This window comes from Alosa alosa, chromosome 23 (assembly GCF_017589495.1).
Source record: "Alosa alosa isolate M-15738 ecotype Scorff River chromosome 23, AALO_Geno_1.1, whole genome shotgun sequence".
In the NCBI taxonomy this organism is placed as follows: domain Eukaryota; kingdom Metazoa; phylum Chordata; class Actinopteri; order Clupeiformes; family Clupeidae; genus Alosa; species Alosa alosa.
Genome location: NC_063211.1, coordinates 20,737,148 through 20,758,997, shown reverse-complemented (window position 1 = coordinate 20,758,997; position 21,850 = coordinate 20,737,148). Strand labels below are relative to the sequence as shown.

General features: G+C 43.2%; 1 protein-coding gene across 6 annotated transcripts in view; it reads right to left on the bottom strand.

Annotated features, from left to right (window-relative positions):
* The window catches only part of glsa (glutaminase a), a 42,646-nt gene that overhangs the window by 11,301 nt on the left and 9,495 nt on the right, over nucleotides 1-21,850 (bottom strand). Inside the window, exons 2-14 of one of the 6 annotated variants that reach the window (XM_048234423.1) lie at nucleotides 21,366-21,527; nucleotides 19,406-19,496; nucleotides 16,013-16,131; nucleotides 11,581-11,710; nucleotides 10,712-10,791; nucleotides 8,407-8,570; nucleotides 7,401-7,459; nucleotides 3,546-3,578; nucleotides 3,399-3,457; nucleotides 3,141-3,207; nucleotides 2,862-2,912; nucleotides 2,158-2,334; nucleotides 681-812 (exon numbers count right to left, since the gene is read on the bottom strand). In XM_048234423.1, the coding sequence (XP_048090380.1) occupies nucleotides 681-812; nucleotides 2,158-2,334; nucleotides 2,862-2,912; nucleotides 3,141-3,207; nucleotides 3,399-3,457; nucleotides 3,546-3,578; nucleotides 7,401-7,459; nucleotides 8,407-8,570; nucleotides 10,712-10,791; nucleotides 11,581-11,710; nucleotides 16,013-16,131; nucleotides 19,406-19,496; nucleotides 21,366-21,527 (1,324 nt within the window). Of the gene's footprint in view, nucleotides 1-680; nucleotides 813-2,157; nucleotides 2,335-2,861; nucleotides 2,913-3,140; nucleotides 3,208-3,398; nucleotides 3,458-3,545; nucleotides 3,579-5,004; nucleotides 6,940-7,400; nucleotides 7,460-8,406; nucleotides 8,571-10,711; nucleotides 10,792-11,580; nucleotides 11,711-16,012; nucleotides 16,132-19,405; nucleotides 19,503-20,750; nucleotides 20,783-21,365; nucleotides 21,528-21,850 lie in introns of those variants that run through there. The other 5 variants (XM_048234424.1, XM_048234421.1, XM_048234422.1 and 2 more) reach the window with 5 other exon arrangements.

The following is a 21,850-nucleotide window of genomic DNA, read 5'->3' as shown; positions in this document are numbered from 1 at the left end:
TGGCAAAAAGTACACTTTAAATCACAGAGGAGAGAAGGCCGCTGGCCACCCCCCTGCTGTCGCTTCTGAAGCGTATTTCTCTTTAATGGCCCTCACCTGATACATCGCCTGGAGCTTGCTTAAGGGATCTATTTCAATTTGTTTGGGTTTGCCATGCGTACAGTGCAAAAGGCATTACAACATTATATTATATTTAAGATGGTTTTGTTGGTGTTAAAACTAATTACATTTTTTACATTTTTTTCTTGAATGGTTGTGGCTTTATTAACCAACATTCTCTGCTGCTGCAACTCCTCCAGCAGCCACTAGGTGTCACATGCGCAGAGCTATCAGCAGCAAACTAGTGGGAGAAAAAACTACTAAACACCTAAAACTACTTACTAGACTATATCAAAATGAACAACAAGCTGTCATCTTTATAATACTGCTCTGGTCTAATGTCTTTGGATGCAGCTTTGCAATGATGTGTGATGCAGCAATATTGAATCTAATGCTGTCACTGTGAATGGTTGCTGTGTTTTATACAATGTGTTCAGCCAATCATAATCAAGGACCGGAACTATCCGTTTTAAAATAGGTTTTAATTACACTGGCTTTGTTGGTGGTCAAGTGCTGTACATTTGAAAAGATAATTCTGTAACTGCTGAGTGAGTCGTGACTGTGACTGAAGGTGCCCGTACCGTGCAGAACTGGATGCCGCGTACGCTGTTGCCAAGCTTGTCCAGAGGTGGAGACCAGCACATGATGCCCATGACGTTGGGTACCACCAACAGGATGCCCCCAGCCACTCCAGATTTAGCTGGCAAGCCCACCTGAAATAGACCGACAGGGGAGACGTGTGTGAGGAGAGCAATACGTAAGGGATAATGGACGACACGGTGGTCTGTTCACAGAAGTTAATGCACGGTCGAGGTTGTAAAACGGCCCGGACTTGCCGGTTGTAAAGTTGCATTAACTTCTGTGCCCCACCGTGGAGTCCATTATCCCAATTTATTCCACTGTTGCCACTTGCGTTGTGTTCATTTCCTGTTACAATTTAAACGTTTTAATAGCTAAAACTGTCTTGTTTGTAGAACTAATTTCTTCCGACACATATCAACTAATTTCTCAACTCACAGGACAAACTGCCGTTACTAGTTCTAAATGGATGGTTGCTTCGCCAAAGGCCAGTCGTTAGTTCTATCTCTCCCCGTTGTCAAGCGGGCAGATCCCAAAATTCTGATGAACTTTAGCTTTGAAACATCGCTATTTTACTTAGCCTGCTGTCATCCATCTAGCTAAAAGCCACCTCCGTCATATGCTACAATGTTGCATGTACAATGTACAAAGTGTGATACGGCCAAAAAAATGGATCTACTTCATAGGTGTGCAGATAACATACGGTTAATGGTCGTTCTAAATTACGTAGGACAATGGGAAATTCAACCAAGCAGTGGAATAATATTACATATTACCACAAGGTGGCGTGCAACACCATTGTCTTTGAATTACGTATACACAGCATAAACATATAATTGTTTGTCTGTTATCTCTGTGTCTTGTTATGTTGCTCTAATGTAATGTCTTCATTGCATGCAGTGTGATGCCCAAGATGAGCGTCCCTCCTTGGAGACAATAACGTTCATCTGATCTGATCTCAACACAGTGTTAAGACTGGAACTGAGTCGGTGCCCACATGAGAGGGGTTTTCTACGCTTCTGAGTTCTGACATTCCATTACAACTCTTCACATCAGCGCCGACTATTACAATTCAGTTCTGTGTTTGTTGCCGTTACTCAGTCCATGGTTCATTGAATGCTTGTCAGTAAGAACTTGGGCGCCAGTGTGTGGGGGGCAAGTGACAGTTCCTCTTGGAATGTTTACTCATGTCAGCCAGAGTGTGCAATGGGGGTTACGACCGGAGGAGAGCAAACATGTGCTACATTCTAAAAATGTAGCATGAGGGTGTGCAGACACTATTAAATGGAGGAAGAAAAGGGGGCTTCAGTTGAAACCAAGTCCATATACTAATGAAGCTGTGTGACAATAAAACTACTTGAACTTGAACTAATGAAGCTGTGGTGAGTTATATGGTGTGTGTGTGTGTGTGTGTGTGTGCGTGTGTGTGTGTGTGTGTGTGTGTGTGTGTGTGTGTGTGTGTGTGTGTGTGATACTCACGTGGAAAGCGAATTGCCCAGAGAAGTCGTACATGCCGCAAGAGTGCATGAGACTCAATGTGTTCCGCACAGCTTCAGGGTTTAGCACACGCTCTCCTGTGATTGGACAGAAGCCACCATTGGCCAGCGTGGCAGCCATAACGCTGGCGCTCTCACATGTCACCTCAATCGAACACAGCTGAGAACAGCAAAACACACACACATTATGATTAAGATACACACACACAAATGAATGATGCAGAACTATTTCATCAAACACCTCAACACACCACATCGATCGAACACAGCTGACTGGCAAAAACACACACATACACACATGATTTAGAGACCACACACACACGTGTGTCATGTTAATCTGTTTCATCACAACCTTAACACACACACACACACACACACACACACACACACACACACACACACAAAGACTTCTAGTGAAATTAGCCCACTGCAGTGGAGCACCCACTTCAAGGCCATGTGTCACTCAAGCAGTGCTTGCCATAGAATAATAACTGTGCCTATTGTGGCTAGTGGCTAACGGGCTGGGCTAGCATGCAGTAGCCTGAAAGGCTGTGGGTTCAATTCCCGGCCTCTACCGTTGCCCTTGAGCAAGACATGTAACCCTGAGCTGCTACTGTATGTAAGTCGCTTTAGATAAAAAGCATCTGCTAAATGAATATGAGAGCAGCCTGAGTTACCCGGACTCACCTGGAAGTAAAAGTCCAGGATGGCGGTCATGTCCGTCCCCTCTGGGAAACACTACAGCAGAGAGAAAATAGTCAGGAACCACTCAACAGTGAGCTGCAGCTCGGTACGGAGAAAGATGCTGAAGGCCAAAAGATATATAGAGAAGAAGAGAGGAGCAGGGAGGAGGAGAGGAGAAGAAAGAAGGATAGACAGATGTAGGTGAGAGAGAACAGAAAGGAGGAGAAGAAAGAGAGAGATGAGATGAAGGCTGTCAGAGCCAGAGAGTGCAGGTGTCTTCACCTTTTTCTCTTTCAAGTAATAGCCAATGGCAAAGTTCCTGTCACCAGACAATCGCTCCGACTGGAACCTGTAGAGGTCGAAAGAAAGAAAGAAGTTGTCAGAATAAAAAAAAAATGGGATTTCACTTGGTGTGAGGGCTCATCTCAGACTAGCCATCCTGAAATATGAGGATGTACACAAACGTCCTGGCATAAAACACCTGGCATAAACACACATACACACATTTGCTGAAAAAAGCTTTATCAGGAGAGTACTTACGTGGCATTACTGAAGCCTACATATTCATTTCCTGCCAGCTTATTCATGAAGTTCATGACCTGCGGAAGAACCCCCATGACTATTAAACTCAACTTCCGTCACAAGCGTTCATCAATCGACTGATATTACTTATGTGAGTACACTTACATAATCAAACTTCTCTGCGTTGCTTGCTCCTGACTGGAAAACAAAAAAGAGAGAGGAGAAGTATGGATTAAAGTTTCACACACATACTCACACAGACACCATATAAACACAGTATATCTTACAGCGTACGTCTAACATTACTACAAATGTGTACCACTATCGCTAGAAATCAATTTAGCCGTACCATTAGCCAGAACACAAAAACAAGATCATAAATCCTGAACAAGAAGACGTTAATAACACCGAGCAGTGATATGATTAATATTTCATTAGACAGACATCACTAATCAAATTCTATGACTCAATCATTTGCTTCAGGCGGTCTGTGTAAAATAGACTGTAGTTAGTTTGGGGGGTGTATGGTGAAAGGAAGTCCACAGACTCAAAATACAGGGGTTTAAAATGAAACTGTTTCAACGTAGGACAGAAAATGGCAGTGTGCGTGAGCAGGTTCCAATGTATCCAATTATAAAACGTGTGTATTATTCATGAATTCATAAATCTTTTCTACATTAAAGAGCTCACATCTGCAAAATAAGTAAGGCAGAGATGATCGTAAACTATGGTGAAACAGGAGCTATGGTGTAAGAAATACAATGAGTATGTTTGTGAATGCGTTTGGAAGTTAAGCCAACCGTCTCCTTTCAGAAGACTGTTTTATTTAAGTACACCAATGTTTTTCCTAGCACAATCACTAGTGCCACTGCAGCAAGCATGAGGCACAGGATGCAGGTACTATACGCAAGGCAATTAATCAAAATAGTATACTAGCATGAAAAACTAGTATCCTCCTTACTACTAACAGTAGCCATAAACTACTGTATGCTCTGTAACTGAATATTCTACCATGCAGTTGCATTCTATGACAGAATGCGATATATGTATATATATAGTTTTAAAATACAGTTATGTTTAGCTTTTACAGTCTGGCCAATTACATGTCTTTCCTAGTGCAGAATACTAGAGGGCAGTATTGCACTAAACTGATAAGATCAGTAAGCTTACACGAGAGAGCTATTTTACACACCATAGTGAAGAAATCTCATTAGACATGTAGGTTTATTGGGAGTGGTTGATGTCTGGATAATGTGAAAGTTGTTGGGTTGACTGGGGATTAAAATACAGGATATAGGCTAGTGCTAGTTTTTCAGTTATACAATGCTAATATACTTAGGGTGATAGCACACACTTCAGTGATAAAGTGTGTCTCTTAGAAAAGATGCACCCTACATAGGATGCACAACTTCAGATCTAAGGAAACAGGGTGTGTGTGTGTTATTAGGAAACAATGTGAATGATTAGTGCAAAAACAAAAAAGCAGATTTTCTTGACTACTACAGATTTTTAGACTAAAGTGTATCCTCTAGTCACCTATGATCCACTATTTTTCAATCTTTTTTTAATGCAGTCAATCTTTTTTCAATGCAGGGGAAAAAACAATTGAAAGGAAAAAAATTACCAACGTCATTGACCTGTTGCAGAGGTCAAAATTTCCCACAGATCCTAATGCTGCAAAAATATATTCACAACACATAAAACCACAGAGGAAGAACCTTGACAGAAAAGCACATTTTATACAATTTTCCAAGGTTAAGCCTGAGGTCCACAGTCCACACACACATACCCCATGCAGGCCTTGTGAAGACACATCTACCACTACTCTACTGCAACAGACCAATCAGCCATCACACAGCCAGATGTGGGCCAGGGGACAGGAAGGGGAGGGTTATAGGCCCAGCCCAACCATGCAAGAGTGCCACCTGGTGGTTAGGAGTATATGTGGGTATGAGGAGAAATATGGTGCTATGCAGGCTATGCAAAATTTTGATTTCCTGTCGACGTTTAAGTCTTAACTGCATTTAATCACTGACTTAGAGCAGACAGATACATTATTAAGGCATTGTATTATTTAAGAGAGTTCATATTCTGTAAAATTCTGGCCTTTCCTGGTACTGCTCTAGGAGGGGAAGTGGAGGAGTGAGATTTGGTGGCGTGGCAAAACATTATTACGAACGTAACACGGCAAACTGCACAGCCGTTTAATCCGGCGCCTGCACCGTGCCCCGCTCAACCGGGAGTGGCGAGGGGAGAGAGAGAGAGCGAGCCCAGCATTACACTGCTCCCTGTGATGGCAAGAGTGCGAATGAAGGGAGAGACAAAAGATGGAGAGATAGAGAGAAAAAGAAAGAGAGGTTGCAGGCACACTGCACTTTCACTTGATGCTGAATGCACAACACTGCCTGGCCACAGTAAGGGGACCTGGTGTGCGTGGAACTGGGAACTTCCTCATCATTCCGGGAACTCTTACAGGACTCTGCTGCTCCCGGAGAGTTACGACCTGAACCAAAACTGGGAGACAGAGAACTTGGAATTCTAATTCTCTCCAGCTTTTATCTACGTGCTTTATCAAATTTCACAGAATAATGATGCCATCTTTAACATATAAGATATCAACTTTCTTGTAATTGTTTATTATTATTATTATTACTTTGTTTTGTTTTTGGTGGATAAACCCAGTTTGGTAAACTGCTATTTTAAGATAATAATGTCCAGATATTGTGGCCAAGCAGTAATCACTGGATACCATTTTGTTTTCCATCATATGCTATAAATCATAACTAGACAACTAATAAATGGATGTTTAACATTTTTATAGATTTCACGAGAGATTAATGTCTAGTCTGTTAGAAACAGAGGAACAGATGAAACGCAATGCCCAACGGTACGTCTCACTGAGTTGAAGAGAGAATGCTGTTATTTGTTGTGAGGATATTAATATAGGCTACATCAACAGTTAACCAAGACAACGTACGTGTCCTCGTTTGGCTACGACTTCATCTGAGCACCTGTGAGAGTTGGGATGATTTTCTGCAAGCAAAGACTGGTACTCAAAAACTCATTCAACACTTTTACAGTCCCAAAGATGCAATGTCAGGCCCTCTGTGTGTTTGTGTAAAGCCAGGACATGACCAAACACACTAGGACAGCTAAGACAGAAGTAGAACATCTCTGTCAGTCATGAATGTCACACCTGAATGTGAAGCGGAATATGACCTGGTGGTGTGGTCTACACTAGAAGAACTAGAGCAGTTCAGATCTGAATCAAAATTGGCTTTGCCAGCCCCGGAACTTAGAGGGATTGAAAACATGCAGGTAAAGGTGGCCCCAGCAGTGCCACATAATAATTCAGTTGACTTCAGAGGGCCAGGTCTACGCACTACGCAGACTCTTGACTTCAAAAGGGCAGGTCTACGCAGAGTGACAGTAGATTGAAAAGTCTGTGTTGTTTCACGAATCAGGAATTATATGTTCTGAATCATCAACTCCCATGGCTAACGCTGCCTGCTGGCATCTACGATGGCGTACTTCCGCCCCAGGGCTCATGCAGACTAGCGGGCACAGATTCCTGTGCCCCCCTACCCACCCACTCACCCGCCTCTGCCCCTCATGGGCACCACTCAGCCAATCAGCAGGGGTGCGATGTCGACCTGCCGCAACCTAGTGCCCACGCTAAAATAAATCCCTCTCTCCTCATGATTATTCATAACCTTAATCGCCAGGCCAGCAAGCCCCTAATCTGAGCTAAAGTAAACCCCCCTACACACACACTTCCACCCACACACACACTACACCCGCAAACCCCTGAATGAATTAAACATCCCTTCTCATTGTAATGCTGAAATCCCAGAAGGTGGACCGGAAGGTTGAGGGCAGGAATTAATACGGACTGGAGGTCACAACGACGCTCATGTTACACCGGGCATGATGCATGTATATCCCTTATCTGCACTACAACATCACCTTACAGTGTTCAGCTGTTTATACACAGGAAAAGAGGAAGAGGAAATGACTTACCTTGATGAGAGAGGTGCAGACAATAGCTCCAGCATTAACCATAGGATTGTGGGGTTTATCTGTTAGGAAGAAAAAAGAAAGAAAGAAAATATAATTTACTGTAGCAGTATTACCGGTAGATTACATTAGATTACATTAGATTAGATCAGATTCAACTTTATTGTCATTGTGCAGAGTACAAGTACAGAGACAAAATGAAGTTTTGTCGGGGGGTTGGGGCAAGAAGGGGTGGAGGGAGACAGTGACTCAGTGAAAATAGCAACAAAAAAAATAATTTTGTAAAGCTGCACTTAATATCTATACTTGGCCAATATTTCTGGAATCAATATGCATGTGGAATCAATATGAGACATCACTCTTGGCTTGTGTGGATTTACTATACTGCACTCTGTACTGGGATGCACTGTACAGTATGGAGTCTAGCGCTCAGATAAGAGCTAGCACACACCACCGAGGTTACGTCACATGCAACGACCTCTAATCTGCTTAAGGGGAGAACATGACCCACCAAAATGATAAAAAAAACAACGACACAAACACTCACACACTCTCTCTCTCTCTCTCTCTCTCACACACACACACACACACTCACACACACACGTACACAAGTGCACACACACACGGCACAGAACTAACTCAATGGAAAACAAAATGTGTGTACCACTGGGATGTGTGAGTCCAGCAGCTCCTGCCCAGAGTGCACAGGAATGCAGGGTAGCTCTAGAAGAGCTTTAGCCAAAAGTCAACACACACACACCTCCTCAGCCACTGTCCAGGACAGGCAGCCGGAAATTCTGCTGATTGAGAGCTCTATCAGAGTCCTGAGGCATAGCTAGTGGACTAGTCTGGACTATGTGTGTGTATGTACGTCTGTGTGTGTGTGTTTGTGTTATGAGTGTGTGTGTGTAGTATCTATGTCTGCGTGTGTGTGTGTTTGAGTGCGTGTGTGTCTACGTCTGCGTGTGTATGTGTGTATGCTTTTGTTAGTGTGTGTGTGGGCACTCACCTTCCTCGTTGAGGAAGAGCTTGTTGAAGCGCAGGCCGCTGGGCTCCTTGCCGATGAAGCGGTGCACGTACTCGGTGCCGTGGTCATGCACAGCGATAGCGTACTTCAGAGGCTTCACGCACGACTGCAGACAGAACGGGACCTTGGTGTCGCCCGTCGTAAATCTGACAGAGACGATGTGAAAAATCAAACATTGTTACACACACACATACACTGGGTGTCTGACAGGACAAGAGCCGGGAGCCAAATTATCGATCAGACATTCTTACACACACATACACCCTGGCACAGACAGACACACACACTGTGAAAAAGAGAGGTTCAATATTAACGATCAGAGATTCTTACACACACTCACATACACACACTCTCACACACACACATGCACAGAGTAAATATCTTCTGACCTTCTGAGACAGGGCTACATTGAAGGATTAGTCTTTGATAACACACATTCTGATGATAGACTCCTACAGACATGGTGACATTAATAATAATAATAATAATAATAATAATAATAATAAGCTTTATTTGTATTATAGCACCTTTCATTCACAGAATGGAGCTCAAAGTGCTTTACATTTATTGCATTTAACACAATAATAGAGAAATAAAATTGTCATAATACAAACAAACAAACAAAGCAATAAATAAAGATACAAGTGAGTTGACTAAAAGGTCTCGTATACAGGTATGTTTTCAGGTCTTTTTTAAAGATGTTTAAAGAATTTGCCTGTTTGATGTACAGAGGCAGGGTGTTCCATAGCTTCGGTGCATAATGAATAAAAGCAGCTTCTCCGCTTCGCTTGTGGAGAACTTTGGGCACAATTAAAAGATTAGCACTGGAAGATCTAAGGTTTCTTTGTGGTTGAATAGAATAGAATAGAATAGAATAGAATAGAATATATACTTTATTGTCATGCCTGCATGAAAATGATCTTACCACGGTTGACGGTGCTATGCCATTAAGAGCTTTGTAAGTAATTAACAGCATTAAATCAATTAAATAGGAAACAGGGAGCCAGTGCAGTTCAGCTAACACAGGGGTGATGCGCTCTCTCTTGGTTATAGTTAAAGTCTAGCAGCAGAGTTCTGAATGAGTTCTAATTATTTCTTTATTTTGCTTTTTTGGAAGATCAGTAAAAAATGTTGACCACACACACCCACTCAGCTTTTATCTATGATCAGGGTTCCCACACCTTGGTTAAGATAAAATTCAAGGACCTTTCAAGGACTTTCCAGGCCCAATATCCTGAAATTCAAGGACCTAATGTGTCGATAAATTTCAAGCGCGGGCATGATTAAATCATTTTACCTCAACAGACTAAGGATACCTTGTCGCTTTTTTCTTTCATTTTTGGTCATATGACAGATGGTAGGCCTTCTTCTATTTTTCATGTTTGTGTTTTGCATAAAACTGAGCTGAAATAAACTTTTTGACCAGCTGCTTCTGACAGAGCCCAGAGCCAGGCTAAAATCTAGAGGGGAACGAGCTTTTGCCGTTGGAGCTCCAAAACTATGGAACAATCTGCCCCTTCACATCAGACAGGCCCCTTCACTGTCTCTTTTTAAGTCCCATCTTAAAACTCACCTCTTTTCTCTACCCCAGGTAGTGTGTTGATGTATGTAGATGTGTTATGTGGGCAGTATATTGTATTTATTTTATTTTATTTATTGGAATTGAGTGGTTTTAATCTCTTTTTTACTTTTTTTTTAGTTTTTTATCTTTTTTTATTTTATGTTAGTTTTTATGTCTTTACTTTTATTTTTTACATTTATTTTAGTTAGTTTTTATCTCTTTTAATTTTAATACTTTATCCTATTATTGTGCTTCTGTGGTGTCTTGTGTGTTTCTTATCTTGCTGTACAGCACTTTGGGAACCTTGTGTTTGTTTAAACTGTGCTTTATAAATAAAGCGGATTGGATTGGATTGGATATTTGGGCAACAAGCACTACACGTGGGAAACACGCAGAAATCAAGCTGGCCGTGTAGTTCTAACCAACGTTAATCAGGCATGCGCATAGGATATTGACAGTGGTGGTAGCGAAATAATGGAAATAATGTTAATAAGCGGACGGAATTGTATGGAATTTTTTCCTCAAAAAGAAACTTTCAAGGATTTCAAGAACCCGTGGGAACCCTGTATGATATACACACTGAAGCGGAACACACACACACACACACACACACACACACACACATTCAGTTTGTATCGGCAGGACACATCCATTTGCTTTCAGGGTAACCTTTACGTCAGGCTATCCAAGGTTACAAAACCCCAGTTGTGCAGCCGGTCATCTCACCTCTGACCATCCACGGTGCATATGGCCACCCCCCACAGGTCTGGACTGAACTTGGCTAGCTGAGGGATGTAGTCAGCCACCTGCAGAGGAACACACACAGAAAAGATCACTACACACACCCAAATACACACATTCACAGACACTGATACACACATACACACACACACACACACGAGGTCACTACACACACCCAAAATACACACTCACACACACACACTCTGATACACACACTCAGTCATACACTCCAACATACAGTAACATTCACATTTCAACACACACTCAACAGCTTGCTCTGCACTAGACAGTATAGTTTTAAGACTATCCCAATAGGTGGAGGTGGATGCTCAGGTGGAGCAGTACAGTATATGTTTTGGCTTAAGGATGAAACCTAATAGGTCGTTCTCAGGAGCCAATCACTAGTGATGGGCAAATTAAGCTTTGGTGAACCACTAAACCACAGCAGTGTGAAGCTAGCAACACTTCCAAAAAAATCCAATATGGCTTCCACATGTAGATTTTTCAACATAAAAGTCCTTACCCAAACCAGTATATGTAACCAAAAATATTGGTTTGCTAAGGACTTTTATGTTGAAAAATCTATGTGTGGCGGCCATCTTTTTGCTTTTCAGCTAGTGTCGCTAGGTTCACACTGCTGTGGTTCAGTGGTTCAGTGGTATCAAAATGACCATCAGGCAAAACCAGAAGCAAATCACAGCACAAAGCACAGAAAAGTTGTGAACAGAGAACTTCCCTGTCAATAGGAACCTGCAAAACTTGGCAAAGCTCAACAGGCTGTCTGTCTATGCGAATCATCCACCAACAGGATCCATGGCCTCTTTTAAGGGGAGAAAAAGACGACTGGGACTCACCTTGCCCCCGGACCGCATTTTGGCACCCTCGTAAATTTCGTCGATGTGGGAGGTGAAGGACTGGAAATCTGGGATGACAAACTTCTTTCGGAACGCCTGAGTGAGCAGCACAATGTTGCTCTGGACACATCTGACCACAGAGGACAGAGAGACAGAAAGAGAGAGAGAGAGGGAGGATGAGAGAGAGAAAAAAGAGAGAAAGAGGGGAAATTAGTCTCCCTTGTAGACATGTCAGACTCTACCTGGAGAGACATGATGTGGAGTTTTACTCCTTGAAGTGCTGGACTTGCTGACCTATTGTAGTAGTCTCAGGAAGAGCAAAACAGACATGCCACTTACATAAATAATAAACAAATATCAATACACATCATGAGATCTATGGTCTGAAGTGCTGAACTTGCTGACCTATTGTAGTAGTCTCAGGAAGAGACAAATAGACACACTGAGAAAGAGAAAGAATTTGAAACAATGCTTATGACAGCTTGAATTACTAATCCTCAACTTATTCTGCATGTACAAACAATAATATGGGGTGTCATGGTGCAGCGTTGCATTCATGTTAGCATCTCCAGCACTTTATACCCAGTCGGCACCGGGGACCAAATCCTGAACATTGCAAGTCATTTTAGGTCGCGTTGGATGAAAACGTCTGCTAAATAGCTCACTGTTACCTTAAACAAGGTCAATGGCAGAAACAGGAATGAAGAACAACTTTGACTACAGTGAAACATCCTTGCAGAATCAGTGTAGTTTGTGCTTTATTCGAGAGCTCGTTTATTCTCAGTGTTAAAAATAGTGAATGTGTTTACTCTTGGTCGGTGTTAAAGATAGCCTACATGTTTACTCGCCGTGACAGCAGCTCGCACTGCCCTCGGTAGAAGCTCCGGAAAACACACAGGCACTAAATGGGCTGCTGTCTCCTGCCTCATTAACCTGCCAACTGACTCCCACACTGCTGCTAACTCACAGGGAGAGTGTGTGTGTGTGTGTGTGCGTGTGTGTGTGTGTGTTGGGGATATAAATCTCACTCCGGCCATTAGAATGGAGAACACGAGAGCGTGCACACACACACACACAATCTAATAGGACTATTATTCTAATAGGACTATTCACACACACACACACACACACAGGCTATTATCTCTGATGTCTCTGATGCGCCGTTGCTGCAACAAGTCTGCCTATTAATTAAAACTGTCTCTTTTCAATGGAAACGCTCCCAACACGCTGCGTGTCGCGTGAAAAATGGCCGCAGGTCCTATTTCTAGCATGCCGCACCTGAAACGTGTGCATTACGCACGCAGTGTACATGCTTGAACCTGTGAACGTTGGTGGCAAAATGAAAACGGACAGGTAACGCAGCTGAAACACAGTCGCCACGCTTTGCGGTCTGAATAGGCCCTTAGAGATGGGCAGGGATTGGTTGGTTCCCTGAGCACGTGTGGTCCAGACGCGGATGGCAGCTCCCTTAATCTGAGTGGTTAAGTGCAGGAAGCTTTATGGGTTAATGTACGAGTGACCATACTGGCGCTACATATATGCATAAACAGCCTTTTTATATCACACATCAGCTTTCATGTTGTCTATACGGCAAAGGGTTGAAGGACTCTCGAAGCTGCTTGTGTAAGATGTTTTATCTATGGGATATTATTATTATTATTGTGTGTGTGTGTGTGTGTGTGTGTGTGTGATAAACTAACTTGGTGCAGTTATGCTGTTGGTTATAATTTGATTTACTGAATCCTACTGATGATGCTGAGTTGAGCGATGATTCATACTGCCTTGCTATGAAGGTTAATGTATGTGCAGTCACGTTCGCTCCCTTTGTGACGTACACTTGAGCGATTCGTACCGCTCATGCGTACTCATCTCCTGTCTCAGCGTTAGTAACCTCCAGTCTCCCCACCCCAAACCCACCCCACCCTTCCTCGTCCTGAAAAGAGGGGGAGGCAGTTGGCCCCCTGCCAGGCGCCACTGATGCCCGCTGGAGAGAAGCTGTAGCTGGGCAGGAGTGGGGGCAGGAGTATAGCTGCAGGAGGGGTGCTGCACCCTGGCAGCGTGACTGGGGATTTGGAGCTGTTTTCCAAGCTGTCGCTGACAAGGGTAACGTGGGACATCACAATGTGTGTATGTGTGTGTAAGAGTGTGTGTGTGTGTGTGTGTGTGTGTGTGTGTGACAGAGACAGAGAAGGTTACAATTCAGATTGCGCATCTGTGTCAGTGTCTAAATGTCAGCACACACACACACACACACACACACACACACTTGAACCTGCGTGGATCCACATTTAGCTGTCCTACTCTCGTTAGAGCCTCATTCTGAGCGTTTAGCATAATGGGCAGAACAACAACAGAGTGCTACCGTCCGATAACATCGACACACACGCACAAATACGTCTGCTGTCTGATAACATCCACACAGGCACGAGCCAGTCCCCCAACCCTGTGCATTATTAAAACCCAACGAAGCCCAACGCCAGTGGACTGCAGCTAAGATGCATCAGTGACAGCTATTAAATAATTGAAATTACACAGGGATAAAACACGAGGGAAAAGCAACATTAAAAACTGTATTATTATGGTCCATGATGATGGCAAGATGCCCACATGCTCAGCTAGGTGACAAGGAGGAGTGGATTTGATGCATGTGATTCCGTCACAGCATATGTGTTCCACATGCAGTGCTAATGAACATACAATATAAATCAAGTGTAAGAAGCATAAGAAGTGCTAATAAATGTAAATCAGGTTTCTAGGCCAAGTATATTTGCGTATACAAGGAATTTGGTCTCTGCATTTATCCCATCTGTGAATTAGTGAACACACAGTGAGGTGAAGCACACACTAACCCGGAGCAGTGAGCTGCCTTGCTACAGCGGTGCTCGGGGAGCAGTGAGGTGTTAGGTGTCTTGCTCAATGGCAGTTCCGTTCGAACTGGTCGGGGATCAAACCGGCAACCCTTCGGTTCCAAGCCCGAAGCCCTAACCAGTAGGCCACGACTGGATATATATATATACAGATACTGTATACCTGTGGAGATGTATAGTAATGTATAAGAATGTGTACATACACATCACTTACAACAATTACACCTCTCCTGACACCTGAAACACGTCATTGTGTGTTTACATTGTACACTGTAACTCGGTGTCTCAGTGTCTGATGTTTACACCTCTCCTGACACCTGAAACACTAAACATCATTGTGTTTACATTGTACACTGTACTCGTCTGTCTCATGCATATGGGCATCTCACCACATATGAACCACCATGGTTATGTCAGAAAAGATTTCCTGGCAGGGCTCTACAGTGCGCCCATTTCACACGCACATGCGAGTAAAAATGATGGCGTGCGAGTGCAAAAAAATATTTAGGCGCACTGGTGCGAATGACTTCTAACCATGTCAATGTTTGTCTACAAAATTCACCGCAACATCAAGAAACATTATTGGTGCAAACCATAGAATCACGCATGAATGCAGCATAAAACTACACCTCCCATCAACGTTAGCAGTTTCGGCGTTGTGACTCGCTAGTAGTCGCTTCTATCAAATCCAAGAGCACGCAGAAAAAGTGGAAAGTTAGACTAGCCAGCCAAGATGCAAAGATTGAAGAAATTAGTTCTTCTATCCACCGAATTCATCGGATATCAGAGGAACAGGATGAGATTCTGAGAATGCAGTGAGAGAAGGAAAGGTAACCTAACATGCCCTTTAGCCCAGTTGACGTATTGGCTGCAATATGCAAAATATAGCTGTAGCGAACAGGCTCCCATTTTATTCAAAGGTAGAACGCGACAACTCCAGGCTTCCACGCATGCTTGTTTGTTTACACCGAATACAAGATGAAGTGCAAAACGAAAGTAGGCCTAACGTTTGCCTACTGCCCCCATCAATGCAGATATTTCAAATAAAAAGTAAAAGTATAAAAAATATATATATCCTTGATTAACCTATGTTGGGTTTTGTGGAAGAGAAAATGGACTGTTTTAGTAGTAGTATTAGGCAGTATGCAGTCAGATAGGTCACCATGGGCATATTTGGATTAGCTACAGATGGATTCACAAATAAATAAATTAGCCTACATTTGGCAGGATCCTTGATATACAGGCTAAATGCAAATATGGCAATGTATTATACTATTTTACATTAACAAAATGTAGGAAAATAGAACAGACTGAATAAAGTAGGCACTGATCTTTATCCTATTTCCTGTAGCCTAAATGTTGTCAGTCATTCTTAATATTCGCAATTGGTGCACTGGCATGTTTAAGTGTTAGCTGCAGTGTAATGTTAGATTATGTTTAAGTTAAGTACAGAACTGACTGTGCGCCCAAATTTTTGTCTGTGCTCCTAAACTTGGGCGCACAAGTGCTCCTGGAAAAAAATGTTAGTGTAGAGCCCTGCCTGGCCATGGATGTGCCGGTCTTACTTTTTGAAGAGGTGGCGGTCCAGAGCTCCGTCTGAGGTGGTCTTGAGCGTCACCTTCAGCATCTCCATACATTCCTTCAGTCTGGGGTCGCCCGTCCACAGCCCTGTGGCTTTCAGAGCCTGAGAGAGGGGGAGAGAGAGGGAAGGGGAGGGGAGGGAGAGAGAGTGAGGGGGTAGAAAGGGAGAGAGAGAGGGAATGGAGAAGGAGTAGGGGGAAGGAAAGATAGAGAGAGAGAGAGAGAGAGGGAGGGATGGAGAGAGGAAGAGAGACAGGAAGAGAGAGGGAAGGATGGAGAGAGGAAGAGAGAGAGAAGGAAGGGGAAGGAAACGAGAGCAAGGGAGGGATGGAAAGGGGGAGACATGAGGGAGCGGTGGAGGAAAAAGAGAGATCAAATGACAGTGAGAGACAGATGGAAAGATAGAAAGAAAGGGAGAGGGATGAAGGGAGGAAAGAGAGAGGGAGAGGTAGAAAAAAGTGAAAATTAGGCCCCGTCCACACGGAGGCGCTTTTTGGGTTAAACGCACCGGTTTTGCTTCGTCTTGGCCGATCGTCCAAACGAATCCTGTAAACGCACTGCCCGAAACTGCACTTTTTTGAAACCTGGTCCCAGGGTGGAAAAATCTGAAACCGTAGCCCTTGTGAGTTTGTTTGGACGGCGAAACCGCATACCTGCCTATTGATGATGTCATCGCCACACCTCAGCTGCCCTGGACTTGACACTTATAGTATTGCCTAACAATACTAGTTTTCATACATGACATTACTTACGATTACACTCAGTAGGATAAATATCACAACTGGTGCTGCGCAGTGCCAATCATGACTCATTCTCATGACTTCATGAGAAGATCATTATCATGACTTGGTGGACTGAACAGTGTTTTCTTGATGCATTTCTAGCTATCGTCGGTGACGCGAGAGAACTAGTCAGAAGTTATTAGGGAAGTGCGGTGTAAGTTTAAATTAATTTGTGCGCAGTGCCGGAGTCATTCATTTATTTTACATGTCTTACAACATAAATAAATGCATTCATAGTCTAGTGAAGTCAGATATGAGCATACAAAGACGCGTAACTCGTGATAAGCCTATGGTAGATGCGCACTAAATGCGAATGCGCGATTTGATGCAGGCAAAAGTACTGTTACTAACGAAGGTATTATAGCAATATTATAAATGTGGAGACAGAATAGCCTAACTTGGGTAGACCTAGCGTTTAGTAGCCTATGGATTTGCGGTGATAGCCAAAACTAATGTGAATCGCGGACTATCCTACAACCAAAGAAAGTAAAGGAGATTATGTGTACCTGCGTTAGCCAAATAAAGGACGGGACTGCACCCTTCACAAACTGTAAAAATGAAGTTTATTAGTTTTACAGTTGACTACAGTTGGCAGTTCACTATCAGTCCACACAAACAATTCTGGTTTCCTTGCACTAGCCATGTTCGTGTTGAGTCATGTTGAGATGGATCCGTTTGGACGCAAATATTCTTGATACGGTTCCAGGGAAGACGGAGGACAAAAAGATTGGTTTGGTACGTGTGGACTAGCCCTTAGTCTCCCTTGTAGACATGTCAGATTCTACCTTGAGAGACATTATGTGGAGTTTTATTCCTTGAAGTGCTGGACTTGCTGACCTATTGTAGTAGTCTCAGGAAGAGCGAAACAGACATGCCACTTACATAAATAATAAACAAATATCAATACACATCATGAGATCTACTGTCTGTTATTAGATTCCTGTATTGCTGCATACTGACATTTGAGCATGACCACAATTACCTAACAGTTGTCATAAATTAATTTAAGGGCATTTTCAAACCAAATTTGGGCAATTTGTACTGTATCAACCAAACCAACAATTAGATTACTGTATTGCTGCATACTGACATTTGAGCATGACCACAATTACCTAACAGTTGTCATGAATTAATTTAAGGGCATTTTCAGACCAAATTTGGGCAATTTGTACTGTATCAACCAAACCAACAATAGGCTGCTTTAACCTTACAACCACCACCTGACTCTGAAATGGGACCACAAACCATAACAAACCAATCAACGTAAGCTACGGAAGGCAAGGGCGGACAAACCTTACACGATCATTTGTCTTGTATTGTGAGCGCCTCTCGACCCTTCCCTAGCTAATGGAGAGAGGGGTTTGTTATGGGCCCGTTCGCTGGCCTATATCTGGGTTACGAGGCGACAATTGTGACAGCCAGTGGTGATGGGTAATGAGGTCTACAGAACCTGGAGTGGAGCAGTGATTCATACTCTCAGCGTTTCATTGCCGAGGGGAAGATAGAGCCATCACTGGGAAATAGGATAAAACAAAGGCCGCCTCCTGGCAGGGCTGTGGCAGACTGGGCCGGGCTGACGGGCGGAGATGAACGAGAGGCTGCTAACAGGGAGAAATAAATGGTGTGCATCCGCAGGACCTGACGGAGGAGAGAAAAAGGGAATGTGTGTGTGTGTGTGTGTGTGTGTATGTGTGTGTTGGTGGGAATAGATGGCCGATTGGCGACATTGAGTTATCGTTTCCAGATGGCCGACTGAGATATTAGCAGGGTGGCCTTGAGTGACTACAGATGAGAGAGGACCACAGGAGTCTTCTAAATAAGAACCCACATCGTCTCAAGGGTGTGGACTATGCAGCAGTGTGATCTTATCAGGCAATAAGCATTTGCTTCAGAAACGAACACCTGATGGTTACAAAAGAGGGGTTTAAGCTACTTAAAGGTGTGGGTTTTTGAACATTCATAAGATTCCGTTCCGCAACAATTCAAGGTTGTAAAATTCTATGTTGAATTCAATGAACCCAGATATTCTTTAGAACGTTCATTTTCCAACATTCAAGGGCATGAAGACTTTGTCATACTTTGTCAGACTACATCGTTCCCAAACTTCTTTGACTTGAGGCCTGGACATCTCAAACTTTTGAGGTCTTCGTGCCACTTTGTTGTATTAAATATCGTTACTTCTTAGCCTGCCTATGTTATACGTGCAGCTCGAGTAGCTTCAGTTTCTCTCACAGACTCACACATACATTGAATGGGCACTCACAACTACCACGTAATTGTCTGCCTCTTTGGTTGATAACGCCAAATTAGAAACTATTTCCTGATCAGGAAAACGTTGGTTTTCTTTTTCTATCCGCCCGTCGTTCCATGATACCATTTAGTTGTGCCGCAAAATTATCAGACGAGTGGTAGAAGCACCGAACGTAATTTGACTCTGGACCAGCAGTCTCCTCGCTGATTTATGGTATGGTAAGGTGACTGCTTCACGTCAGATAACAGGTCTTCAGTGCCATTTGTAAGTGTGAATGCTAGCTTTCACCGTGGTGAACTTCAGTATCTTCAGTACCATTCGTAAGTGTGAATGCTAGCTCTCACCGTGGTGAACTTGTGTGCAGGGATCTTCTCCTGACCCTCTGCAATGGTGTAGAAGAGAAGGTCTTCCAAGCTGGGTAGGATACCCGCCTTCCTTCTCCTGGGAGGTGGAAATAAAGGAGAGGACAGAGAAAGAGAGAGAGAGAGTGAGACACTGGATGCTAACCGCTAATGCTAACTAGGTACAGTAAAAGCAGTGAGGAAAGGGGATCTGCAGCAGGGCACATCTGTATCAGAGGAGGAAGGGGATAGGCAGCTTTAAAGTATAATGCTGAGAGTGGTCTTACTGTAAAGCAATACTGACACTGGTTTAAAAGTAACACTCAGTTTCTGTGGAATAGATTTGTAAAATGCCAGCCCTTTAGAGGGGGGGGGGGGGGCATTCTCAAATAAATGAATTAATTATTATTAATAATAATAAATAATACATTAACAAAATAATACTTAAAAGAGAGTAACTCTTAGTGGAGGTTTAGTATGGCGTGAGAAAACTCTGCTACAGTATGTTACAGAGTTCAGGGGTCAGGGAACCCCTAGAACATTGAGGGTTAGGTGTGCACTACAGAGGCTGGCATGGTGCAAAGCAGTTGGGAATCCATTCCTCTCTGAGGAGAAGAGTTAGTGTGTTAGAAAAAAGGCCTTGCGTTATAGGAAAGCAACAGACCTGGGGCCCAGGCCTTTCATCCAAACTGCAAGGGCTTGAACCGGTAGTTTAATAAGAAATATAAATATAGACCGTAGGACTTTGTTACAGGCACATCCAGGAAGACCCAGCTATTGGGTGGCATTTTGAGTAAATAAATGCTCCAGGGCGGTGTCAATCCCCTAGTCCTAGTGAACTCACTCTGTTCACACAACCCGACCCATCTCATAATTCCATCTTCCCTACCCCTTCCCCTCTTCTCATCTATAATAACTTCATAATGTGGCAATAGATGGGGCAAGTTCTTGAGCAATGTCTCTGTGTAACCACATAGCCGGTCCATGTGTTCTGGTTGGTTGTGTTCAGGAAAAAGCGTGCCAGAACAATAGTACACAAGAACATTACCCAGCAACATTGCTCAAAAAGATGCCTCGAGCATCATCAGCTTGACACGTTGCTGATGACTGACGTTTGGCCCAATTGTGATGTCATTCCTGGATGGCCGGAAGGCTGAGGGTTGCTGGGACACGTACGGACATCAGAAAGGGTGGGTCAAGCGCAGAGGCTTGCAGGGGGGACGACATTTCAGGGTACACAGAATAAACAGCAGTTTGCAGAGAATAAGCGGACTCGGATAGGATACAACACTACAGCTACTGACGTAAGAAAAGAAATAAACAAAATAAAAAATGTATATATACTTACAGACAAATGCAAAAGCAAGCAGATCAACCAAAGATGGGGGGGGAGGGGGGGAGAGAAAATATGCACAGTGAATGAGTGACAGCACTTGACATTGAAACAGCAAACGACAACAAATTCAATTACACACAAATTAAATTAAACACAAATTCAGTTACACAGTCAAACAGACACATTCAAACCTTTTTCATTGACACAGCATGCATTAATGAGGATATCTGAAACACCACAACCAGACGCCATTTGCATGTTACCTGTCATAAGATTCATACGCAATACCAACTTTTAAATACAATCCAAACATCTTTATTTATCGCTAGTATTTAAAATAAATAGTTTTAAGTTAGTATTGCTGGCATGAATCTAAACCGAGGGTGCTTGCCTCTGGACGTATCAGATCAGTTGTGGACCAGACAGACCCCAAATTTAGGATGACCCGGGACATGTTTGCTCTGAGGAGCTCTCGGATTAAGAGCCATGAACCAGAGACAAATGTTGGAGAAGGAGATTCTTCATCTCTTGCCTATCCCCTGCATTACCTGGAGAACAACTGCAAGGTCACTTCCTGTTTCCTCTCCTCTCTCTCTCTCTCTCTCTCTCTCTCTCTCTCTCTCTTACCTCTCCTTGCGCTGCTTGGCTAACAACTCAATGGCCTGTGTCTCTTCCAGATTGCTCTGGCCCATGTCTCTGACTAGCTGTTCAACATCGTCCGGGTTCTTGTACTTCCACTCTAGATCAGACGCTGCCAGCATCTCCGAGGCCTGCGCTGACCCGATCTGCCTGCGAGAGTCATAGTCATGGGAAGAGGCAGATCCACTAAAAGCTCATACAGGTAACAATCAAGGACAGGTAACGCTTAAGTCAGATTGTGCACCGTGCTTTTAACATTTCAGTAGTGATGATAAGCGCACCATAAGAAAAGAGACATCCGTATATTAGGGCTTAAAGCTAGGACATTGTTGTGCCTTCAATAACCAGCACTTTTCAAAACTGCAATATATAATTATCAATCTATATAAAATTATCTATCTATATATTTTCAAATCTTAAAAAGCCCAGCCCATGACTGAATTCTGACATTGAACCTGAGAGATTTAAGCCCT